General features: G+C 42.7%; 1 protein-coding gene across 6 annotated transcripts in view; it reads right to left on the reverse strand.

The window, feature by feature from the left end:
* Window positions 1-23,988, reverse strand: part of nlrc5 (NLR family, CARD domain containing 5) — a 248,668-nt gene extending 224,680 nt beyond the window's left edge. For 2 of the 6 annotated variants that reach the window (XM_068049591.1, XM_068049597.1), the window contains exon 1: window positions 2,828-2,908. In XM_068049591.1, coding sequence (XP_067905692.1) covers window positions 2,828-2,907 — 80 coding nt within the window. In that variant the 5' untranslated portion in view covers window position 2,908. Of the gene's footprint in view, window positions 1-2,442; window positions 2,562-2,827; window positions 2,909-3,204; window positions 3,342-9,908; window positions 10,057-18,992; window positions 19,669-23,931 lie in introns of those variants that run through there. The other 4 variants (XM_068049596.1, XM_068049594.1, XM_068049593.1 and 1 more) reach the window with 4 other exon arrangements.
* Window positions 23,989-25,567: the final 1,579 nt, after the last annotated feature.

Raw genomic sequence — 25,567 nt, forward strand, 5'->3', positions numbered from 1 at the left:
ACCCTCAACACCTCGCCCTCTTCCCTTGGTACCTTCCCATGCAATCGCAGGAGGTGTAATACCTGCCCTTTTACCTCCTCTCTCCTCACCATCCAAGACCCCAGGTGAAGCAGCGATTTACTTGTACTTCCTTCAATGTAGTATACTGTATTCGTTATCCACAATGCGGCTTGCCTCTACATTGGGGAGACCAAACGCAGATTGGGAGACAGCTTTTCAGAACATCTCTGCTCAGTCCACAAGTATGACCCTGAGCTTCCAGTTGATTTAGGGAATATACATTGCCTACTAACATGTTCGAGGGCAAGATATTTCCTATAGATGGTCTGAGGAAAAATATTTTCTATAGGAAATATTCTGAACATCTAAAGTGACCTTTCAATGAATATTTCAGAATATACAATTTTCCATTTTTTTTCTATTTAACATAGAAAAAATTGACATATTGGGATGTCAAAAAGTAAAAGGTGAATAAAATATAACTGTAGCATTCAGCATATGAAGAAATTATTTGCAATTATAGGTTACAAACACACTTAAGTGAGTTATCACATCAAATAGAAAACCAAATCAAATTCATTATATGAGACAATTATGTTTTATTGGAATCGTATGTGCCAGAACAATTTTCTCAGCAAATGTGTATAAATGGGTGGTTGATGGTTGGCACAGACTCGGTGGGCCGAAGGGCCTGTTTCAGTGCTGTATCCTTATAAACTAAAGACCACTGACTTTTGCATTAAGTGTTTGAGGTGGAAGTACTTGTAATGAGTGAGGTGAGGGTGGGTGGGGGACGGTGTCTATTATGTTATAGAAGGACAGTGATTGTTGTTTGAAGTTCCTAGCATTCCTCTTTTCAAATATAGCCGCCCTGAGCCACGTGATTTTCTGTAAATCAGCACTGAGTACATTCTGTAATCTGGGACAGTAGCCAGCAGTTACTTTCAGTTCGGTGCAAGGGATGTTGGTGCTCAGGCAGGCGAATGGAGCCGATTAGTATAAATGGGTGGTTGATGGTTGGCACAGACTCGGTGGGCCGAAGGGCCTGTTTCAGTGCTGTATCTCTATAAACTAAAGACCACTGACTTTTGCATTAAGTGTTTGAGAATCGTGACAGCTGCAGATCCTCATCTGTTTACAGTATCTTACACTGCAACACCCAGACTCAAACATCATCTATAGATACATAGCATCTCTTCATGGATATTACTAAATTGTTCTCTTCTTACTCTTTAAATATGTTTGAAAGAAAAAAGAAAGAATTGCATTTATATTATGCTTTTCATGAGCTCAAGATATTCCAAAGCTCATTTTATCAAATAAAGTACTTTTGAACTGTAGTTACTATTGTAATGTAGGAAACATGCAACAAATTTGTGCACAAGGTCCCACGAAGAGCAATAGGATAATGACCAGATAATCTGTTCTCGTGCTATCGGTTGAGGGATAAATATTGGTCAGGATACCATGGAGAACTCTCTTACTCTTCCTCAAAGTAATTCCATGGGATCTTTTGGGCCTTTGTTTAACATATCAATCAAAAGACAGCAGCTCCAACAGTGCAGCACTCCCTCAGCACTGTACTGGAATGCCAACCTTAATTTCATGGTGGCTCCCAGAGCTGTATTGCAAGTCCAATGGGTGCTGGCGGAAATCAATTTAAAGATGTTATAAATGTACAAATCAGATGGGCACTGCAAGTGGCCTCAGTGCTGCTGAATGCAGGGAGTGAGATGGGGTTCCTGATCCTGGTCGCTTTGCAGTTGGAAGGTCTGGATGTGTGGACATTGACTGAGGGCAGAAATGAGCCACTGAAAGTAGCAATAGCCAGTTGGCAAGATAGAGGACAGCGCCCATGGAACACACCAGTGTAAATGAAGGGAGAGAATTGGGCCATTAAAAATTGAATTGTTAGGGGAAGAATATACGAAGGAAAGCACATGGAAGGAAAGAGTCCACAATATAATACATTGTTCACCACATATGGCCCAGAGCATTTCTATACTGTACTCTATTGGCCAACGTATTTCCTTGGATGTCCTGAGATCATGAAATAAATTCAAAATTTTTTCCACGTGATGTTTTTCTCACTTTGGACCCAAACCCTGCAGCCCCGATTTGCATTTACAAGCGAGTCCTCGCAGGAGTTCTCGTCTCAAGACACACCTCATCTTAGCATCAGCTATGGATGTCAGGTATCAGGTACAGGACTAATTACAAATCATCAAACCAGCTTACAAGCATGCAGAAGTTAACTCTCCAAAATGCCACAGCAAGTTCACCACAATGTGCTAATTGTTTAGACCTCGGTGTAAAAGTTGTATTTATTACTGGTTACAAAGTCCTGCCATAGCACTGAATTATTTTGCCAGTTTCTCTGTCACTGTGGCCGTTCTTTCATTTTGTACACGTCCCCCCTATTTTTAAAAATTACTCTCTTACTTTTCCTGTACGTCGCTTCTGATTTGCTCTCCGTTCCCTTCCCATTATAGAAAAGATAAAAGATACTGCCCGCCGTTTCCCTGTAGCTGCCGGCTCCGTCCTTCTCACACTGCTAACACCTTGAAAGGAAAGACGCACGTTCATTTAACTCCCTCAGTCACTGCATCCCTCGACTTTCATAAAACTGAATCAAACTTAAAAAATATAATTTTTGCAGTTCTGACAATCTCTCAATTCTTTCTATAGTGTTTCAGCTACGAGCTCGCTAAGCAATAATGTTACTCATCCATGTACCCATTATATTTCGCTGTTGGGTGATTCACCCCAGGCTTCATTGAAATAGCCCCTTAAACAATTAAGGAGCCAAAAGCAGCTCCACACCTACCCAGTAACCGGCGGCTCTTCATCGAGTTGCTGCCACAAAGAGAAATAAACGGCTCCATTCGCCTGCCTGAGCACCAACATCCCTTGCACCGAAACTGAAAGTAACTGCTGGCTACTGTCCCAGTTTACAGAATGTACACCGTGCTGATTTATAGAAAATCACGTGGCTTAGGGCGGCAATATTTGAAAAGAGGAATGCTAGGAACTCCAAACAACAATCACTGTCCTTCTATAACACAATAGACACCGTCCCCCACCTACCCTCACCTCACTCATTTACAAGTACTTCCACCGATAGACACGTTATTACTCAGAATCAAAACAAGTGCTGCAGCCCATTGACATTGAAATTCCAATAATAGGTGAACACCGGGTTACCTTGTGGAGTTCTCGTCATGTGGGTGGAATCATGCTTGCAGCCTTTTCAACCTGACAAGCGATTTGGTCTCAATATGTGCCCAGAAGAATGCTCCTGAAGTGATCAGAGGGCCAGCAAAATCTTCATGGTAGGAATCCTAGAAGAAAAAGTAATCACGTCATCTTTCTTATTTTTCATCGTCCATACTTTATGCCCTGGCAGCTAAAGAGAGTTAATGTTTCAGGTCTGTGACCTTTCAAAGGAACTGAAACGATAATATCCTAGTTCGGTTACTGGCCTAAGCAGAATCATCCAATCATACAGCTCAGAAAAAGCTATCTACTCAGTCCCACTCCCCTGCTCTTTCCTTGTATTCCTGTACATTTCCTCCTTCAAGTATTTATTCACTTCCCTTTTGAAAGTTATTATGGAATCTGCTTCCACCATCCCTTCATTCTACATCATAACACCCAACTGTGTATTTTTCCTCATGTCAATTACCTTAAATCTGCGTCCTCTAGTTACCAACATTTCTGCGACTGGAAACAGTTTCTCCTTCACTAGTGTTTGTTGCATTGTGCGGTCTTTTTAAAGTTGCTGTATGGTCACTCATGAGCAAACATTGGGTGGCACAGTGGTTAGCACCATTAACACTATTAAAACCCTTCATGATTTTGAATCATTGTATCAAATCTCTTTTTTTTTAAACCAAAATATACTTTATTCATAAAAATCTGTAAAAATTACATTACCAGTTTCAAACAGCACCAAGTCAAAAAATACAAACAGTGCAAAGGAGGTCCGTTTGCATCATTACAATCATGAGTTGCCTCACAACCCTTCCATTTCACATTTACCATGCCAATTGCATTTTTACATTTTACAGCAAATGAAAGTTTTTTCCGATACAGTTCGAGGGGTTTCCCATGGATCCAGCCCCTCAGTTCAGCTTGGTGGGGGGACCTTACACTGTGGTCTTTCCCCATTGAGCCTTTGCTGCGACTGCCCCAAGCTTTAGTGCGTCCCTCAGTACCATTGTATCAAATCTCCCTTTAACCTTCCCTGCACTAAGGAGAACAACCCCAGTATCTCTCGTCTCTCCATGTAACTGAAGTCCTTCATCCCGAGTACCATTCTGGTAAATCTCCTCTGCACCCTCTCTCAGGCCTTGACATCCTCCTAAATAGAGTCATAGAGAAATACAGCACTGAAACAGGCCCTTTGGTCCACCAAGTCTGTGCCGACCAACAACCACCCATTTATACTAATCCTACATTAATCCCATATTCCCTACCACATCTCCACCATTCTCCTGTCACCTACCAACACTAGGGGCAATTTATAATGGCCAATTTACCTATCAACCTGCAAGTCTTTGGCTGTGTGAGGAAACCGGAGCACCCGATCCAGGCCCTGCCACTCCATAAAATACCTCTCACTATTTACCACTCCCTGGAATATTATTCCAAATATAGCCTATTCATGATGATATCAGTCCAGACCTTGCCATTTTATCGCATATGAATCTAAATCTTATTGTTATGACCAGGTCTTACCGTAACAGGGTTTGATTTTAAACACACTGTGTTTTAGCTCCCCCTTGGTTTATCCTTGTTCACTGCTTTCCACTTATAAGGCAAAGAAACCAGCACAAACAGATTTTCTTAGGTTTAAAGAAGGTTGAAATTTATTAAACTTGAACTTTAATTCGGTTAACACCTACAGATACATGACGCGCCCACGTTAGCATGCATACACGATACACACATGCAAATAGAGATAGAAAAGAGCAGAAGAAAAATAAAGTGGAAAAGTTTGAGGCAATCTCTGAAGAGGGTTTTTGTTACGGTTCTTCGAGCTCACTGTAGAGTCCTTGGACTGTGCCGTATCACCTATCCTTCATGGAAAAGTGTCTGCGGGAAAACACCTTTGACCACCAATCCAACGTGGATGGATCCAAAAGGGAAATTCCTTGAAGAGATACTTACTGACCCTTCTATGGAAGCCCCTGACAGATGCACAGAGGCAAAACGACCAATGCCACCTGCTCAGCAGGCCAAGCATTGAACAGGCCATCAGGTTTCTGAAGATGCGATTCCAGTGCCTGGATCAGTTGGGTGATGCCCTGCAATACCCTGCAAGGGTTTCAGTCATTATGGTTATCTGCTGTGTTCTCCATAACATGACCCTCCAGACAGGTGTGGATCTTGAGGACAGTGAGGCCCTGCAAGGAGACAGTTCTTCAGGGGAGGAGCAAGAGTCAAGAGAGGAAGAGGGGGATAACACTGAAGAGAGGGGTGCCCCTGCTGCACGATGAGGTGGCCTCCACCTGCTACCCTCTGGGAAGAGGACCTCCCTCCTCTCCCTCACAGACTCCAGCATTAGATCCAGGTTGGCATTGATGAAGCAAGAGTCTGCCCTGCCCCTAGTGCCAGCTCTCCAGCTTTCCAGTGGCATCTCACCTCCCTCTGGTACTGTGAAAAGCAGATCTCTCCTTCAGGATAACAAGCAACCTCAGTGTTGGCTGCACTAGGAGTCTACATGAGCCCCACACAAACTGACCCACTGCTATTTTCAATCCCACTGGCTTTAAGTGGACAGAAAATCCATCCCCATACCAATTAAGGGCTTACCTTTGAAAATTACAATCTGAATCAGTTTCCCCAGTTCCGAAGAAGGGTCACTGACCCGAAACGTTGGCTCTGCTTCTCTTTCCACAGATGCTGCCAGACCTGCTGAGTGATTCCAGCATTTCTTGTTTTTGTTTCAGATTTCCAGCATCCGCAGCATTTTGCTTTTATCCCACAGGAGGTGGGTTTGTGACCCAAACCAGACCCAGTTCCTGTTTCCTGCCTCCATAATAAAAATTCAGCCCATGGAATTTTTCATCATAAAAGAGAAACTTGACATTCCACAAATATAAAATTATTTTTTCAGAGCCAGAGAAGTTTTTCAGCAGTAATTATAAACTTAGCATGCCATTATAAACCCAGCCGCAAGGTATAATTTTAACAAGGTGTAACTTTTTCAAGGGTTTTACAGTAAGACCAACAGCAGAAAAGTGGAAGTTCTCATCAGTTCAATAATTTCTATCTGATTGCAGTCTTGGAAGACTTCAACTCTCTCTGTTCACCCACTCTCTCAATATATAAAAAACACTTTTTCCCTCTCTCTGTCTGTCACCTTCTCTATATACAACACTCTCCTCGCTGTCTGTCACCCTCTCTATATACTTAGCACTCTGTCCTTTGTGTCTGTTACCCTCTCTATATATCTGTAACACTCTCTCCACTTTCTCTGTTATTGCAAAAGGATTTGAGTACAGGAGAAAAGAAGTCTTGCTTCAATTGTATAGAGCCTCGGTGAGACCGCACTTGGAGTACTGTGTACAGTTTTGGTCTCCTTACCTAAGGAAGGGTATACTTGCCATAGAGGGGGTGCAACAAAGGTTCATCAGACTGATCCTTGGGATGACAGGATTGTCCAATGAGGAGAGATCGAGGAGACTGGACCTATATTCTCTGAAGTTTAGAAGACTGAGAGGTGATATCATTGAGGCATACAAAATTCTTATAGCACTTGATAAGGTAGATGCAGGAAGGATGTTTCCATTAGCTAGGGGTCCAGAACCAGAGTTCACAGTCTCAGAATAAGAGGTAGACCATTTAGGACTGAGATAAGGAGGAATTTCTTCACTCAGAATGGTGAATCTTTGGAATTCTCAAATGGCTGTAGAGGCTCAGTCATTGAGTATATTCAAGACAGAGATCGGTAGATTTCTAGATATCAAAGAGATCAACGGATATAGGGATAGTGCAGAAAAATGGCGTTGAGGTAGTAGATCAGCCATAATCTAGTTGAATGGTGGGGCAGGCTCAAGGGGCTGAATGACCTACTCCTGCTCCTATTTCCTATGTTCCTAACAGTGCACCCTAAGGTGAAGCATAGAATTTCTCACATCAACTTCTAGATTTCTGTGTTTAGCAGTGCATATGCAGACTCTAGAATTTGCTGTTAGTTTCAGAGGAATAATGATGGTGAATGCTCACAGTTGTGCCATTGTTACTACCATAAAACCTCAAAACCCAGCCCATGATCTCTCAATTCTGGTATCATCCTACTAAATCGTTTTGCACCTTCACTTTCCTTTTTACAATATGGAGACCAGAGCTCTTCAAAGTACTCCAAGTGTGGTGTAACTAAGGTTAAACTGAGGTCCTGCCTATCCTCTCAGGTGGACGTAAAAGATGCCACTGCACTCTGCCCAGAAGAGTAGCAGTGTTCCCCCAGGGTCCTAGTCAATATATATCCCTCCATCAATATCATTGAAACATATATCATATATCTCATTTCAAAAGTACTTCATTGGCTGTAAAGCACTTTTGAACTTCCTATGGTGGTGAGAGGCACTATATAAATGCAAATTCTTTCCATTACTAGTCTCAAAGTTGTTGTTTATGTGAGAGTATAAGTACATTCTTTAATAGCAGTGTGGGTGTGAAGGAAACCACATTGCATCTAGACTATATAGCACCCTAAACAGTGTATTCATCTGAATTCACCCAAGGGCAGCTGCAGATGACAGTTTCATGTACTATTCAAGCTATAGAGAGTTCCTCACAGTAGGCAGTTCTTGTCTTGCAGTTATCTATGCCTTGGAATAAAACACATTGGCCCAGATTTTGTGGTAAAAATGACCTGCACTCACCATTATTAAAGTGTAAATTGGACAGCAATGTCCAGTGACCACACAATGCACACTAAACATGGAAACCATGAAGCTGCTCGCCTAGTTGTCCTCCAGAAGCTTTGTTACACCTCCCTGGGAAACTTGGCATTGAAACACATGAAGGGCATCAGGTTGGGATGCTTACGTGATAGTTACCCACTAAACACGTCAGAAAATGTTAAGGCTTGTCCATTCAGTTTAAGTGAATTCTTACGTCGTGTTAAGTCATAATTATTGCCAAACAACCTTACATGCACTGAAAATTAACTATGGAGATTTGTTTTTACTTTTTTTTTGCAAATCTTTTCTCTCTGTCTTAATCCTATCTTTCTTTCTCTATTTCACTTTTTGTACATGATTTAGCACTGATTTTCATTTTAATTTTGGAAGGTGGGCATCACCAGCAAGGCCAGCATTATTGTCCATTCCTAATTGCCCTTGTGAAGGTAATGGTAAGCCACCTGCTTGAATACAATGGAATGGTTTGTTAGTTGAGAGTCAACTACACATTGCTGTGGGTCCAGAAACATTTGTAAGCAGCCAGATAAGGATCACAGATTTCCTTCCCGAAAGGGGATTAGTGAACCACATCTGTGTTTATAACAACCAGTAGCTTTATGGTCACTATTACTGATGCTAGTTTCTTTTTATTCCATATTTATTTCATTAAATTTAAATCAGTTACTTAATTGAATTTAAACTCCCTAGCTCCAAGATGGGATTTGAACTCAAATCTCCAGATTATTAATCCAGGCCTCTGGATTGCCAGTCCAGTAACATAACCACTATGCTACCATAAAGGGACCTGGGGGTGCATGTGCATTGATCTTTGAAGGTGGCAGTACATATTGAAAGAGTGGTTTGTAAAGCATATGGGATCTTGGGCTTCATAAACAGAGGCATTGAGTACAAACGCAGAGAAGTTATGCTGAACCTTCATAGAGCTCTGGTTAAACCCGAACTAGAGTACATAGTCCAGTTCTGGTCACCACACTTTAGGAATGGTCCTTGACAGGGTGCAGAGGAGATTTGGTACAAGGAATAGGGGACACAGATTGAAGGTTTTGGGTAAGAGATGCAGGGGGAACATGAGAAAGAACTTTATACACAGTGGGTGGCAATGAGCTGGAACTCACTGCCCACAAGGGTGGTGGAAATGGAGACAATCAATGCCTTCAAAAGGAAATTGGATGACCACTTGGAGGAAATAGCCTTGCATGACGACTGAGATGGTGCGGGAAGTGGGATTCACAGGACAGCTCTGTGGAGAGCTGGCATAGACTTGATGGGTCGAATGGCCTCCTGTGCCGTAAATGGCTCTTTGACGCTAAGGTCTTACGTTTAATTAACACTTCCTGGTTTAGACTGTATGGCTCAGTAAGGATTCCACAATCTGATTAGTTGAAGATAATACAGTTGCTTTCCCTGTTCACATAGGTCCCAGATTCACTGTAAAGGGCTGTTCCCAAATGGGTTTCTAACTACTCCAAAGTCCAGTATCTATTAGAAAGTTTATGGACAAGTTGAAGTGCAATGAACCACTGGCACCTGTTGGTTCACTGCTGACCTCAAGATCTGGGCACGATGGAAATGAAGAGCTCACTTCCAGATGGAATCCCGCCCAGAAAACTTCATAAAATCGACAAGTAGCCAAAAACATTTAAATTAAAAGATTAAATGAAAGTCCGAGAACCAGATTCGGGGTGTAGTGAAACTGAAACTAACTTGTTAAGTAATAAGACAGTATCGCTGATACTAAAAGGGAATTAATTCAGAAAATTTCACAAATTACAGTAAGGTGGAAAACTCAATAACCCCGTTTACTATGTAAAGAAGCGCCGTTAAAGGGCCCAGGTAAAGGTGCAATGTAGGAATCCACGGAAATAACATCTTCCTGAAACTCTGTCGCTGTCCTTTGTTACAGACTTCTCAATACCAATGGCATTGGATGGGTTAGGAACCTGTCCCAATCTTACATTGTTAGAGGTTACATACCTTCCCAATTTCAGATTCCTACGCGTCTGCCGCCTTTGCTCCGTGTTATTTTTTGAATATTTAAGTTTAAAAGAGACGTATTCATTTCAATCCCTTGCTAATTACTGAGAATAGATTCATTGTTGCGAGATTTCTCTTTTAAGTTAGCCATGCCAAAGGCGTGGTCTAAATTCAGGGTACTTCTCGTGCAGTTCACAGAATCGCTTTCACTTGCGCTATTTTGCGATATTTTCAGTTTATCCTCTGTCCTTAGCCGAGGCCAGTTCGGGGTTTGAACTTTAAATGGCAGCGTTTATTGATCTCAAGAACGTTTGAGTCAAATACCCAGTTCGATTCAAAGTATGAGCTTTTAGAGATAACTTTAAAGTAAAAGTTCAATTAGCGTTTTCTCTCTCTTGTTTTCTCTTTCCTTCCCTATCATTCTCTCCCTCTCTGTGTAAGTTCTGCCTCCAATCTTAAGTTGCTATCCATCGCCGTTACATTAAGTCTTCAACATCCCCATTTTAAATGGTCTGTATTATTCGCCATTACATTAATAGTTTCTCTGTTTAAAGGTGTAACTTCACCATTGTGTTAATCGTCTACTTTGAAAGTTTAACGACTGTTCACCATCACATTCTTTCGGTCTCCAAAATATTTTATAACGTTTACAATGCCATTTCCTCACTTCATCGCCCACATACACACACTTAAGTCAGTGCAGCTGTATTTTAAAAGTTACACTGCTATTACAAGGGAGAATATTGCTGTTTTGGATATAAATACTTTAAATATTTTAAAATCTCCTTCTGCTAGGAAATATTCCTATTTGTAATCATCTTAGTGAGCTCCCACGGCTGGAATTTCATCTCCTCACACCGTTATGTGGGGTCAGCGTTGAGGGCGGCCTGTTTGTACATTAAATCAATTTAAGCTATTGGGGTTTTCTCCTGCAAGTTACACAAATCGGAGTGGCCTTTTTATAAACATTTTTGTTTGTCTTCGGAGAATGGGAAAACTATTTCAAGGCGGAATATAATACATTAGATATATATCAATATTTAATATCACAAATACAAACCATACAGCATCAAGGATGGAGAACAATGTTTACAGTTTCCATCCTGAGGCTGCTGTCATACAAACACAATTAAATCCCTGCGGCATGAATATATGAAAAGTTAACTAACTTACAAACCACCAACTTATTTAAATATTTGAAGTGTATGTGAGAATCAGACTGCAACAAAAAATGAGAAGCCAAGTCACACAGCAACTTTAAACCATTTAAATCAAGTTCCTACAGTATAAGGGCGGTACAGTGGTGCAGTGGTTAGCACCGCAGCCTCACAGCTCCAGAGACCCGGGTTCGATTCCGGGTACTGCCTGCGTGGGTTTTCTCCGGTTTCCTCCCACAAGCCAAAAGACTTGCAGGTTGATAGGTAAATTGGCCATTATAAATTGCCACTAGTATAGGTAGGTGGTAGGGAAATATAGGGACAGGTGGGAATATGGGATTCGTGTAGGATTAGTATAAATGGGTGGTTGATGTTCGGCACAGACTCGGTGGGCCGAAGGGCCTGTTTCAGTGCTGTATCTCTAATCTAATCTAAACAGTGACCACACTTCGAAAAGTATTTCATTGGCTATAAAGCGGGTTGAGGCGGCCTTAGGCAGCTATGTAAATGCAAACTATTTCTTTTATTTTTCTTTCACAACTATGAGTATTTGTTCCTCATGGGGGTCAGGAACTGGAACTTGATGGATATAAAAACATCACCGCTTAAAAGTAATGTTTGTCAAGATACAGAGATATTTTATCCATATATTCCAATTATGGCCACCTGGGTTTTGTTATTATAGTCCCGGTGTCAATGTTTCCTTGGTTTTCTTTATTGAGATTCCCACTAGTCCTCTCCTTAAGTAAGTGTTCACATTTTAGTTGCCTAAATACAGACAGCTGACAGCTTAAGCACCATTTAGCCGTTTCTATAGCTGATGCTGATGGTAAACAAAGATGAACCTGATTTCACCAGTAACTTTAACAGCGCCATTCACTGATCCAACGCCCCAGCCCCTGCAGTCAGAATTCAAACACACTCCAAATCAAACAGATGAACTCTAAGCCCAATACAAAGCATAGCATTACATTAGGACCCCGAACAAACACAACCCGCAACACAGGAACCCCAACCATAGCTCAAAACAGTCCCACCGAGCCAACACGAATCTTCACCAAGCAAACGTGAGGATCCGTAACCTCGAGCCAATCATTTATTTATGCACACTAACACCAAAACACTGCCGGCGAACAGAAATCTGTCCAAACCATAACCATACTACAAACATCCTAATCCTTATAAGAATTTATTACATTTTGCTGCGTGGAAATTAATGTTCTCCTTTAAATGGGAATAAATTGCCTAAAATGATAAATACGGGAGAGAGAATTGATGCAACTTTGAATACAACTTTAAACATGGACAACCAATGTGATAGTGAATATAAGTACAGCTTAAAGGGACAACAGAGAGAACGAATACAACCGTAAATAAGCTTGAACATTTAAAATAGCGAAATACAAAATGATGACTGTAATGAAGAGAGAAAAACAATGTACAGTAGATGTAAATTAAACTTTAACTGGAGAGTTATTCAGAGACAGAGACGGGAGGAGAGACAAAGAGAAGTGAAGTATTTATGGGTTATTTACCATAAAGTCATTGGCATAAGGAATACTAATACATAACTTGAGCACAAACACTAGCCATATTAAACCTAACACACGAACCCTGCTCCTAATCCAACTCGAGTTCTACCTCTTAAAATCACAAGTGAGTTATGATAACTTTTGAATGCGATTCCATCCGCCGTTTACCGCATTAGTCAAACAGGTGGATATGAGGGGAGAGAGCGGCTCTTCATAAGCTGAAAGGATCAGCAATACAAATAATATTCAGAAAATATAAGTAGCCATTCATGTTCATATAAAAATCTAAAATCTCATCATCAAGGCCTTCATTGAAACCAAGAGTCAGGGAGTCAATGTAGGTTTCCACTTGCCTGGATGGGTTCAGCTCCAACAACATTCAAGAAGCTTGATAGCATCCAGGACAAAGCAGCCCACTTTATTGGCTCCCCATCCACCACCTTCAACATTCACTCCCTCCACCACCGACGCACAGTGACAGCAGTGTGCACCATCTACAAGATGCACTGCAGCAACGCACCAAGGCTCCTTCGACAGCACCTTCGAATCCCACAGCCTCTACCAACTAGAAGGACAAGGGCAGCAGATGCACAGGAATATTACCACCTGCAAATTCCCCTCCAAGCCACACACCATCCTAACTTGGATTGCCGTTCCTTCATGTCGCTGGGTCAAAATCCTGGAACTCCCTTCCTAACAGCATTGTTGGTGTACCTACATCACATGGGCTGCAGCAGTTCAAGAAGGCGGCTCACCACCACCTTCTCAAGGGCAATTGGGAATGGGCAATAAATGCTGGCCTAATCAGCGACACCCACATCCCATGAATGAATATAAAATAAATAAACTGAGCACAGGGTAATGGGCTAGCAGTGCTTAGCATGGGTTGTGAATGGCTGCTGAGTCTTGGATGAGCTGAAGTTGAAGGCGAGTGGAGGTTGGGAGGTTAGACTGGGTAGCAGTTGTTTACACATAATTTATGGATATTTAAAGGCCTAGGTTTTGACCAGGACTTCTGAATTGTTCATGGTAACGTTGAGTCTGGAGAGAACCGAGGGCTGAAGACCAGATGGACTGAAGTAAATGTATTTCAAGGCATGAAAAATCACAATGGAACTGTTCAAATCAATCTATAATGGAACAAACACCATTTGATACAGTAATGCAGTTTGCTGCACCCCTCACTGGGCTGGTTTTCAGTTAGTCTGAATAGCCCAAAAGACAAAACAGCACCATTTATATTTCTCACCATTTGGTAATATTTTCTTGCTTTTCGACCTATGTCCATGTTAGTGAAGGGAGGAACATATCCATTGATTCATCATTTAGGACTGAGATGAGGAGAAATTTCTTCACTCAAAGCATTGTGAATCTTTGGAATTCTCTACCCCAGTGGATTCTCCATTGCTGAATATATTTAAGGCTGAAATAGACAGATTTTTGGGGCTGAATTTTCAATCCAGGTTGGGAACCCGACACCCGGAGCATTTCTGGTTCGCAACCCCAGGTTGCATCAGCAGCATTGATGTGATAATATTTTCAAATGCAAAGGGCTTAACTGGCCCCGGGGTGAGTTTGGAGCCCAACTAGCAATGCCAGGAGTGGCCTGGAGGCAGGACATAGTAACAGAGGGGCCAGTGAAATGGGGCATGGCAGCCATGACTGGGCTTGCCATTCACTGAAGCTATGGAGGAGCAGAGAGCTCAGAGGGCCAGCGCTGGCATAGGCAGCCATCCCCAGGTGGCACCATGAGTTTCTGATGCCTCTCTTGAGGCTGTAACGGTCACAGTAACAGACAAGAGAGATGTTTTGTTTCCAGCATCTGGAAGATGGTATCCACAGAGGGAAACCAAGAGAGCAGATAGAGGTGGTGACAGAGGTCGGCAGCTAGGGAGCCACAAGAAGGACGTGGGTCCAGTGTCGAAAGAGATTCAATGATCTGATAAGGTCTGGTAAGGTGTGTGGCCAGCAGCACCCAGGTGATAGGTCACCAAATCTCTGAACACCAGCATGCAGATGAGCTGACCTCACTTAATGGGTCACCTGGGTGCTGTTCTCCACATTTGTCTGCTCTCCTGTTTTCATTACAATATCACTTGTTTATGTGCTCAAACTGATGTGTGTTATTTGTTGTCAAAAGGTATATGGCGTTTTGTTGGGGTGGTGCAGCTGGGGTGGGTGGGGGGTGGTCACCTGGGATTGCTGTATTTCCATGCTTTGTGATGTTGGAGAGTGATAGCGATGGAAACCTTCTACTCCATAGTCATGGCTGGAAATGGGACTTCACAAATGTGAAATTTCGAGGAGTGATAGCTCTCCATTCTGGAAGGTGTATTCACGTTTCTTTGGTCATAAGGGCTGAAGGGAGATCAAGTGAAACAGTGCTGAATCAGTGTGGCCCTTGCGGTCATGACAGCCTGCAGTTCACCCCCATCACTGGGGGTCCTCTAGTGCCTGGACGCCGGCCACCTCTAGCACGATCTCTTCGTCCTCTTCTTCCACCTCCCAGACCTCCTCCAAGGTGAAGTGGCATTCCAGGTCCTTCTCCTAAACCATCTCCAAGCCTCTTTGTATTGTCATTTGTGCAGGGCCCAACAGACGACCACAATATGAGACACTCTGGAGGGAATCCATCGATGCTACTGGAGAGCACAACCTGACCAGGCAAGGCAACAGACGCACATCTTTCAAGATGCCAATGGTCTGTTCAATGCAGGTCCATGTTAGAGGTAACTCTGGTTGTAGTGCCTCACTCCATCCGTGTCTGGGTAGTGAATGGGCGCTCTCACAGGCTCGCTGCCCGGGACCCGGGTGCAGACCTGCAAGATTCACTTCCTGTGGTCACAAACCAGCTGGGCATTCAATGAGTGGTAGACCTTTTGGTGCGGGAATCTGACTGGTTCGACAGTCACTGCCTTGATGACCATGTGGGTGTAATCAATGACACCCTGGACCTGAGGGAATCCGTTGATTGGGGCAAAGCCCGAAGCCCTCTGTGCCTGTGCTGGCCCATCTGTGTCAATGTGGATATATTGCCCCCACCCTCTAGAATAGGGCATCCATGACCTGCCCGATGGCATGATGAGCTGCTGACTGTTACCTAGGTCCACAGCTGATCCGTGAAACAATCCGGTTGCAGAAAAATACAGGGTGACAGTGACCTTGATGGCTGCAGGTATGTTATTGCCACAGGGGCTGCGAGGTCTCAGGTCATTGTGGATCAGGGCACAAATGGCTGCATCCATCTGGATACATAGAGAGATACAGCACTGAAACAGGCCCTTTGGCCCACTGAGTCTGTGCCGACCAACTACTACCCATTTATACTAATCCTACATTAATCCCACATTCCTACCACATCCCCACCTTCCCTCAATTCTCCTACCACCTACCTACACTAGGGGCAATTTACAATGGCCAATTTACCTATCAACCTGCAAGTCTTTGGCTGTGGGAGGAAACTGGAGCACCCGGCGGAAACCCACGCGGTCACAGGGAGAACTTGCAAACTCCACACAGGCAGTACCCAGAACTGAACCCAGGTTGCTGGAGCTGTGCTGCTAACCACTGCACCACTGTGCCGCCCACATAGGCATAGTCTCCTATGACACTGGTGCTCTTTCACTTGCAGGTAGATGACTCTTGGGCAGTAGATCCAATGTGTTGGGCAGCGCCTTCTTCCCCTTGCAAGCCCCCTGCTGTGCGATACTCTGGCCTCTTCCTGTCCGGGAGGTTGAATCTGCTGCAGCTCATCCTGGCTGCTCTGTTCAATGTCAAAGAAGCCTGTTCCCATCTGACCGCTATCATCAGGGCTTTGTGTGTTCACCAGGCCTTCCCTGCCAACCCCAGCTGCCCAAGTGATGCCAGTGGCCCATGACCCTCTCCAGATTCCCACCATTCACCACTGAGAAATGCAAGTCTTTTAATTCCAGCAATGGCTACTCTATGGTACTGTTTGAGCAGCTGAGCTTCATTCTGCACTTCTACAATATATTAATCAACCCTTCCAATAACCCTTATGGCCCCATGCAACGTGCAGGGCTTCTACATCCTGCCATATTCCAGACATGGCGATTTTCCCACGCCCTTCTACTGAAACTTGCAAACTGCTCCTGCCAAGCCACTTAATTTGAGGCATGTGGGCTTCCTGTTCTCTCCCTCCCAGAATCCCTTTAAAAATTGCACTGCGTTTGGGAGGCAGTGAGTCTCAGTGCCAACCTCCGAGAACACAATTTTCAAATCACGTATGCACTTACCCCCACTCCCACTGGCATTTCAAAATTCAGCCCTTGGTCTCTCAGGGAATCAAGGGATATGGGGAGCAGGCAGGAAAGTGGAATGGAGACCGAAGATCAGCCATGATCATACTGAATGGCGGAGCAGGCTCCAGGGCCCGTATGGTCTCCTCCTGCTCCTATTTCTTGTGTTCTTATGTTCAGACTACCAGGAACTTTTGGGAAGAAAAATTCAAGATTGTAGACTGGGTTTCAAAAGTTATCGACCTGAAACAATGCTTCTCTCAGATGCTGTCTGATCTGCTGAGTGTTTCCAACATTCTCTCTTCGTGTTAAGTGGCCTGCACAATATATTTTGAGATGACCTGAACACCTCCCATTGGCAGCTGGTAAGCGGTTAACTCGTTCCTTCTAAAGCAAGTGGCTGAGGTGTTCACATTGCTCCATACGCATGTGAATTCAAGGTCTGTGTAAAAGGCCAAGCCACAAACTGACTTCTCCAGAGTTGTACAAATATAGAATGAGTGAAATCATCACTTTCAGCAACCATACAATCCAGGAGCATTTCAAAATGATTGATGAATGATGAGCCTCTTATATGAGCATATGAAACAGATAATGGTGAAACATCAGATATGTTTTAGATACATATTCAGAGTGATCACTGAGTTCTAAAGGAAGTAACAATTCTTTACATGTATTACATAGAGATTTGGTGGCCTGGGTATTAATGGTAACACTGAATGTGTGTGTGTAACTTGGCTGCATAAAGTATGTACAGAAAAAATGCTTTAAGCCAGGAAAACTCAAATATATAAATGATTTCTACAATTGCTTGCACTTATTTGTAATGTAGCTTAATCACCTTTTTCTGAAAGGTCCTTGACCTGAAACGTTAACTCTGTTTCTCTCTCCACAGATGCTGCCAGACCTGCTGAGTATTTCCAGCACTTAGTTTTTATTTCATCTATGACTCTAAACACACGCTCACTCTTTCTGTGTTAGGCTCTGTGCATTCTAATCTGGTGTGGGATTTAAACAGATATCGGAGTTGTATTAAACAACCTATGCTTAATAACTATTACAGTAATTGGTGATCACCTGATATCAGTAAGTGTGGTTATAGCATCTGACCTTGTAACAGCCGAATCAATCTTCGCAATGGAGGTTAGATCACTGGGACCATTACCTAACTTTAGAAGCAAAGTTTGGTCCTCTATTTATTTATACTTCCTTTTCTCCCAATTTACTCCTCTCTTCTTAACTGAAGATTTTTGGCAGGGTGCAACTTCAGTCGTTGTGGCATCCTCACAAACCTTTAAACCCAAGTGACCATTTTAACCTCTGAGCCTTCACATTGTGTGTTTGGCAGTTTTTCTTTCTGGGGTGGGGGTGGGGGGCGCGGTGGGTGATCACAGCCTGACTTTATCAAATGTCTCCATACCCACACTGCTAGCAGGGTTGGCCATGAGGAACATCTGGCGCACTGTCCCTTCTGAATGGGACATCCAGTCTAATTACCATGTCCCCATCACCACCAACACCGGGGAATAAACCTGGCGCCTTCCTCGTGTGACTCAGAATCACAGTGTGGGGAGGCCATTCGGCCCATCGTGTCCGCACCGGCTAAACTGTAACCAACTGAGACTTAGGGAAACCAACCGAAAATACTATTTCACTGTGTAATAAGGAGGCTGTACAAATGAGTACGTGTTTATTTCACCATGTGAGCTCCGCCCCTCCCCCTCACATGAGCAATAACATACAACTTGAGATACTTTGAAAACATTTCAACAAGTCTTTCCAAAAGCTCACAATTCCCTCTTATTGGTGTCATCCGGCCAATTGCAACATTGGGTATTGAGATACTGAACAACAGTCGCCATCACCTCTGAGGATTCTGCCCCGGACCTGAATAGCAATTGGAGGTTCTCTCTGTATCCGGGCTGCCTGCAGTAATATTTGTATAGGGGAGGAGCAGACTCAGCGCTGGCACTGCCCTGGCACACCTGCAGCAAGGTGGCAGCTAACTGGCAGACCTTTGAACATCACAGGTTACCTTTTACGCTGTTTATTTTCCCACTCCTCCTTCGAAAGATCAAACCACAGGGAATTAAGTTTAATATACCTTTTATTTAATAATCACTTATCCCGCCTTACCTTCTGTTAAACTGTCTGATTGGTCAGATCTCTAGAAGTTCAGGCACACTGCCCAGGCTTCTCTGCATTTGTCTATCGCTCTGAACAGATGGTGAAGTTAATCAACCTGTTCGTCCGCCTCTGGACCACCCGGTATTTTTTTGAGAGAGAGCCTGTTATTTCCTTTTCAATTTAACAGTATCCCTTAACCTGGGGATGCATGGTAGCAGCAGACACGCGCGAGGAAGCAAGGCTTCGGTAACTGGATGGATGAAAGTGAAAGTTAAAATTGAACATTGCGGAGGATGGCGCAGTAAATATGCACAGGCTGCCAAGGAGAGCGCACTGAGCCTTGTGCTATTCTGCCACCTTTCCATGAATGGGCTCCTAACGCTTTCGAGAACTCAACTTGTGTACGAGAGAAAGGGAACCATTGCGAAAGTTTGAAATCAAATGTTAAACGCTACTGGAACCCCTGCTGTACCTTTTCCTCCAAGCGACAGTTTCCAAAGGGGTCGGGGGCGGAATGTAAATGTCCATACTCCGAGGGGGTCACGGCTGGACGTCATCCTTAACCCCAAGTGTTCAGGCTCCGCCGGCACAGACAACATTTAAAGACTCACACCCACACGTTAAAACTATCAAAAACGTCGATGCCGAGCAAATGGAAAGACTTTTCCATCCAGTGTTGGCTTCAGGTGCTCTCATAGACCATTGAGAGCAGGCATCAGGTGTGGTGTAAGACTGCCTCTGGTCTTTCCCCAGTAAGGTAACTTGACATCACACCTGCTCTGGACCCATCTTTTCCACCCCCCTTTGCCTTGCACCATAACCCCCGTCATTCCCTCCCGCCCTTCACCCGATCACAGACCTTCCCCTTTGGTCTTTCCTCCCCTTCCAATTCCTTTTTCCATGGCTCTGCACTTGCTTATAAACTGTTCAATCTCTCCTTCCAGTGAAAGGTGAAAGGTCACTGAGCTGAAACGTTAACTTTGTTTCTCTCCGCACAGATGCTGCCAGACCTGCTGAGTATTTCCAGCAGTTTTTTTTTATTTTAAATAGTTTGACTGCAGTCGCAGATAAGCACATGGATGTGGCAGTTCTGTTTCCCATGCCTGAGCTTTATTTCAAGGCCAACTTTTTAACCACTAATTGGGCAATTTTTCCACACAGGGTCGTCTCCACCAGAAATTGGCTGCTTATATTTATGGAATCGATTCCGGTAACAGCAAGAGATTGTTATACCACGGGTCTGAACTTGACTCAGTCGGGAAAAGGTAAATAATTAACAATGCCACTCGGGGCCTATACTTACACTTCTATCCAGATCTTAGGAATATGGCTTCTTTTTTTCAGGACTGCATTTTCTAGAAGCAAGGATTTGACACTAAGAGGATCTTTCCATGGGGTTGTCCAGCAATTGTTAGCAATGATGGCAAATTGGAACACTGGCAAGCTAGTTAAATAGAAGAGCAACGTTATCCCACTGACTCCATAAATGAGGAAAACTTGAGGGGAGGGCTCTAAGTTCTTTCAAGGTTCACTCATTGTCTTCACTATACTCAACAGAAGAGTTCTTGAACCTTCTATAGAAACATAGAAAGTTTAAGTCACAGAAAGAGGCCACTTGGCCATCGTGTCTGTACCAGCCAAAAAACGATCCACCTATTCTAATCCCACCTTCCAGCATTTGGTCCGTAGCCCTGCAGATTACAGCACTTGAGGTGCATTTCCAGACTCTTTTTGAATGAGTTGAAGGTTTCTGCCTCAAATATCCTTTCAGGCAGTGAGTTCCAGACCCACACCACCCTCTGGGTGAAAGTCTTTCCTCATCTCCCCTCTAATTTTTCTACCAATCACTTTAAATCTATGAAGCCAGATGTAACCATACTAATCACTGAAGGAACTAATTCATAAACTAAACAAACCTGCAAGGGATCTAGTATGAAAGGGCAATTCTCGGGAAGGTAAAGTAAAGGAGTTCCTGGGTAAAAGGTAACCATCTCATGTCAGCCAGTACTACATGGATAGTCTCATTATTAACTGTGTATATCCAGGATACATATATTGTACACTAAAATAAAAGCAAAATACTGCAGATGCTGGAAATCTGAAATAAAAACAAAAAATTGCTGGAAATACTCAGCGGATCTGGCAGCATCTGTGGAGACAGAAGCAGAGTTAACGCTTCAGGTCAGTAACCTTTCATCAGAACTGGCAAAGGTTAGAAATGTAATAGGGCTTAAGGAAATAAAGCAGGGGTGGGGCAAGAGATAACAAAAGGGAAGGTGTTGATAGGACAGAGGGTCACAGAGAATAACTGACAAGAAGGTCATGGAACAGAGGCAAAGGGTGCGTTAATGGTGTGGTGAAAGACAAAGCGTTAGTGCAGAGAGGGTGTTAACTGACAGAATAGCAGCCCTGGCCAAAGCAAAAACATGAAAGTAAAATGGGCAGGCACATGGTTTAAAAAAATGATAAAACAAACTAAAGTAAAAAGAAAAAATATTACTAAAAATAAAACAGACCCCTTTTTTATTTTTAGTAATCTTTTTTCTTTTTCTGTCAATTAACACCCTCTCTTAAATTAGCTCACCCCTTAATCTTCTTTGTTCATGGGATTACAAATCTGGTAAATGCAACCTGTCCTAATAATTTAACCCCTTTAGTTCAGATACCATTCTGATGAATCGGCACGGCACCCACTCCAACGCTAATATATCCTTCTTAAGGTGTGGTGCCCAGAACTGAATGCAGTCCTCCAGCTGCAGTCTAATCAGCCATCTTTACAGATGTAACATAACGTCCACCCCTTTATATTCCAGTCCCCTTGAGATAAAGGCCACAATTCCATGAGACCTATTAATTATTTTTTTGCAACAGTAGCTTTGAGTGATTTCTGTGCTTGGACCCCTAAGTTTCTCTGCTCATTCACAGTTCCTAGCTACGTGCCATTTGAAAATATTCAGATTTATCTGTCTTTGGACCAATGTGGATGATCTCAGATTTATCTACATTGACCTCCATCCACCACAGTTTTGCCCACTCACAATCTATTAATGTTCCTTTGGAACTTTCTTATCCCATCTACAATATTTTCTATGCCACCTAACTTGGTGTCATCAGTAAACTTGGACATATGTCTCTCTATTACTTCATCCAAGTAAATTATAAATATAAAGGTGTCTCCCAGTATCCAGCCTTGAGGACACCCATTAATCACTTCCTGCCAATTTGAGTTCATACATTACATTATCCCTAATCTTTGTCACCTACCTCCCAACTAATTCCCGATCCAAGCCAATGGGTTGCCTTCAATTCCATGCGCTCTTATTTTTGTTAACAATCTCTTATGTGAAACCTTACTGAATTGTTTCTGGAAGTTATCCACAGCCACTCCCCTACCTACCATATTAATTACCTTCTCAAAAAGTTCAACTAGGTTCATTAAACATGCCTTACCCTTTACAAATCCATGCTGAATCTGCTCATATTTGTCCAAATGCTCATCACTCTGTACTTAATATTATACATTTGGTGAATGTGCAAAAGTGGATGATAGTGAATTGACAGTCCATTTTAGTCCATACCTATTTTCTTTTCCTCCCTGACTTCAATAGAAAAGGAAATCAGGTACAATGCAACTTGGATTGCAAATTCACTATTGCCCATTTCACACTTTCATAAAAGACCAAAATTCATCCCACAATGAGGTTTGGCCAACCATGAATGCAAACCACCCGATTTTCATTTCATGCCTGGCGCAGGGTTGGGGTGGGGGAAGGGGGTAATCTCAGGGCAACAGTGGCCCTGATTATTTTTGTAGGGCCCAAGATGCATTCCCCACAAAAGTAATTCCAAATTTACCGTTGCTGACCCATGGAACTGATCAGAGCTTGCACAGCACACGCACCAACCAGTTCCAGCCTAAAATGACAACTGGGCTCTATTTTCATCATAGGACTCCTATTTGCATATTAAAAAAGGGGCCTACTGTGTAAAACAGGCTCTTTGGATGTCCAGCAGTAGGCCCCTTTCAAAACGGAGCCAGCTGTGTCATCACAGTTGATGGGTTGGTAAGGATACTGGCCCCATTTTAAGGCCCTAAGGGAAGTAAATGAAAATCAACACCAACAGCCACTAGCTGGTTATGTAAATAACTGCAATTCATACACATCAGTTTCCTCATTCACCAATACACACACATAACCGAGCTGTATAATGTGACAAAACGAACCCTCCAGGATCTAGAATTGGACCTATAATGATAATTTAACTACTCACATGGAGAAGGGGCCACCTAAAATGGTCCTCTTTTTCCATTATTGCTCTCTCATTCTCCTCCATAGTGTAGTAAAACAATGAATCTATACAAATTTACATATCATTTCTCATGAACCTTTCTGCCACTCCCACTGCCACATTTTGAAGATTCTTAGTTATTTTTCTCTACTACTTTGCCTGACAGATTATTCTACAGATTATTCTCAAGGGTCACCCTTTGAGATCTGTTTCAATTCTATTTTTTAATCATTTAAGTTGATCTCCAATCCTAGCATTCTGTTTCATATTGAAGTAATGTCATGGGCGCATCTTATCTTTATACTTTTACACTGTTCCCCTGCCCCATCACCGTCTTATGTAAAACATAAGATTCTCTCATTTTTACACCTAGTTTATCCCCTTTGCACTTGAGGTCAGTCCTGTGGCCCATCTGTCGACCTTTACCAATGTATACCTTTTTTGCGGCATGATTGCTGGACCCAAGTGTACACTATGCACAGTCTGAGCACTCCATTGCAAAGTTTGAAGGTGACTTCATGCATCAATCAGATAGAATGTTTAATGTACCAGCAATAGGCTAAATGCGTCCTTCCCACCATATCAACTACGAATGAGGGAGAATTCTAGCCATGTTTTCAATCCAATATTTTATGATATTATTTGAAGTACAGCTTACCGAAAGATGAATATCCGCAACAGCTGTATGAAGTGATAGCTCTGCACTATGTGAAAATGAAACCTAAAGCTTCATGCACCTTTTGGCACTATATCAAACCACTGTCGATTTGAATGTACACAAAAATAATATGTGTGCTGATCGTTTTTACTATAAAATTATTTCGCTTTCAAATGTGCTTCAAGACTGGACAGCAAACTAAATTCAATAAAACATGTTTTCTTAGAAAGTTGTAGATCCAATATCTGAACTTAGTTTCACTTGTGAGTGATATTATCCTCACCTAGTGGCGGATTCGAGAATGAAAATTCATAAAACTCAGCAAAAACAAATTTTCATCACATGACAGGGATTGGGAGGATCCATTTCAAAATGCTACAAACAAACCTGATCACTGATATAATATTAAAAAACAAGAAGCTACTGCACCAAAATCCAGAGGATGCGGGTGGTAGGGGAGATGGGGGGCAGGGATGGGCACGGAAGGATAAACCGAATTGAACACATCACAAGTGAGATAAGAAGTTTACCTAGCCAAAATTAGCTGGGTAGAAAAGCTACCAAGCAGGTTGACAGATCAGCAATAGGAAATCTTCAGGCTGGGTAGAGTACTACTACTACTACAACTACAACTTGTATTTATATAGTGCCTTTAATGGAATAAAACATCCCAAGATGCTTCACTGGAGCACTATAAAACAAAATTTGCCACTGAGTTACGTAAGGAAATATTAGGTCAGATGACCGAATGTTTGGTCAAAGAGAAAGGTTTAAGGAGTGTCTTAAAGGAGGAAAGCTGGATAGAAAGGAAACAGGTTTAAATTGGGAATTCCAGAGCTTAGGGCCTTGGCAACTGAAGGCACAGCCATCAATGGCAGACTGATTAAAAACCAGGGATGTGCAAGAGGCCAGAATTAGAGGAGCACAGGTATTTCAGAGTGTTGTGGGGCTGGAGGAGGTTTCAGAGAGAGGGAGGGGTGAGGCCATGAAGGGATTGGAAAACAAGGGTGCAAATTTTAAAATCAAGACGTTGCTTAACTGGAAGCCTATATAGGTCAGCGAGCACAAGGATGATGAGTGAATAAATTAATCATTGAGATGAATGGAAGGAAAATCAGTCGTGTTTTACAATGGGCAGCTGATCTGCTCCATCAGAGTATCACCCAGGCAGTGATGGTGAATATCAACCCAGGGATTCTAATTGTGAAGATTGAAAATAAGGTAGTTATTAAATAAATATTTTGTATCAGTTTGTATAAATTATAATGTAAGCGAAAATGTAAGTACACTAGAGGTCTGGTCAATACGTGATTCCAGTCCCACAGCAACATAGTTGACTCTTATCTGCCCTGAGGTGGTCTGGCAAGCTACTCAATTGTTTGAAACTACTGCCTGCAGTGGGTCAAGAAGAAGGATAATTAGGAACGGTCAATAAATGCCCATTGTCAGCAATGCCCACATTCTGGAATGAATTTATTTAAAAGCCCAGGGCAGAGGATAAGTTCATGTCTGATCAGTATTAAAATTTCCTCAACCTTTTTGAACAGTATACCGTCTAACCTTCCAAAAGTTACTTTTTCCTTTAATTTTTGTTTACAGTGCCATTTTATATTTTAATAAATATATTTTAAAAATG

This window comes from Heterodontus francisci, chromosome 17 (assembly GCF_036365525.1).
Source record: "Heterodontus francisci isolate sHetFra1 chromosome 17, sHetFra1.hap1, whole genome shotgun sequence".
NCBI classification, from domain to species: Eukaryota; Metazoa; Chordata; class Chondrichthyes; order Heterodontiformes; family Heterodontidae; genus Heterodontus; species Heterodontus francisci.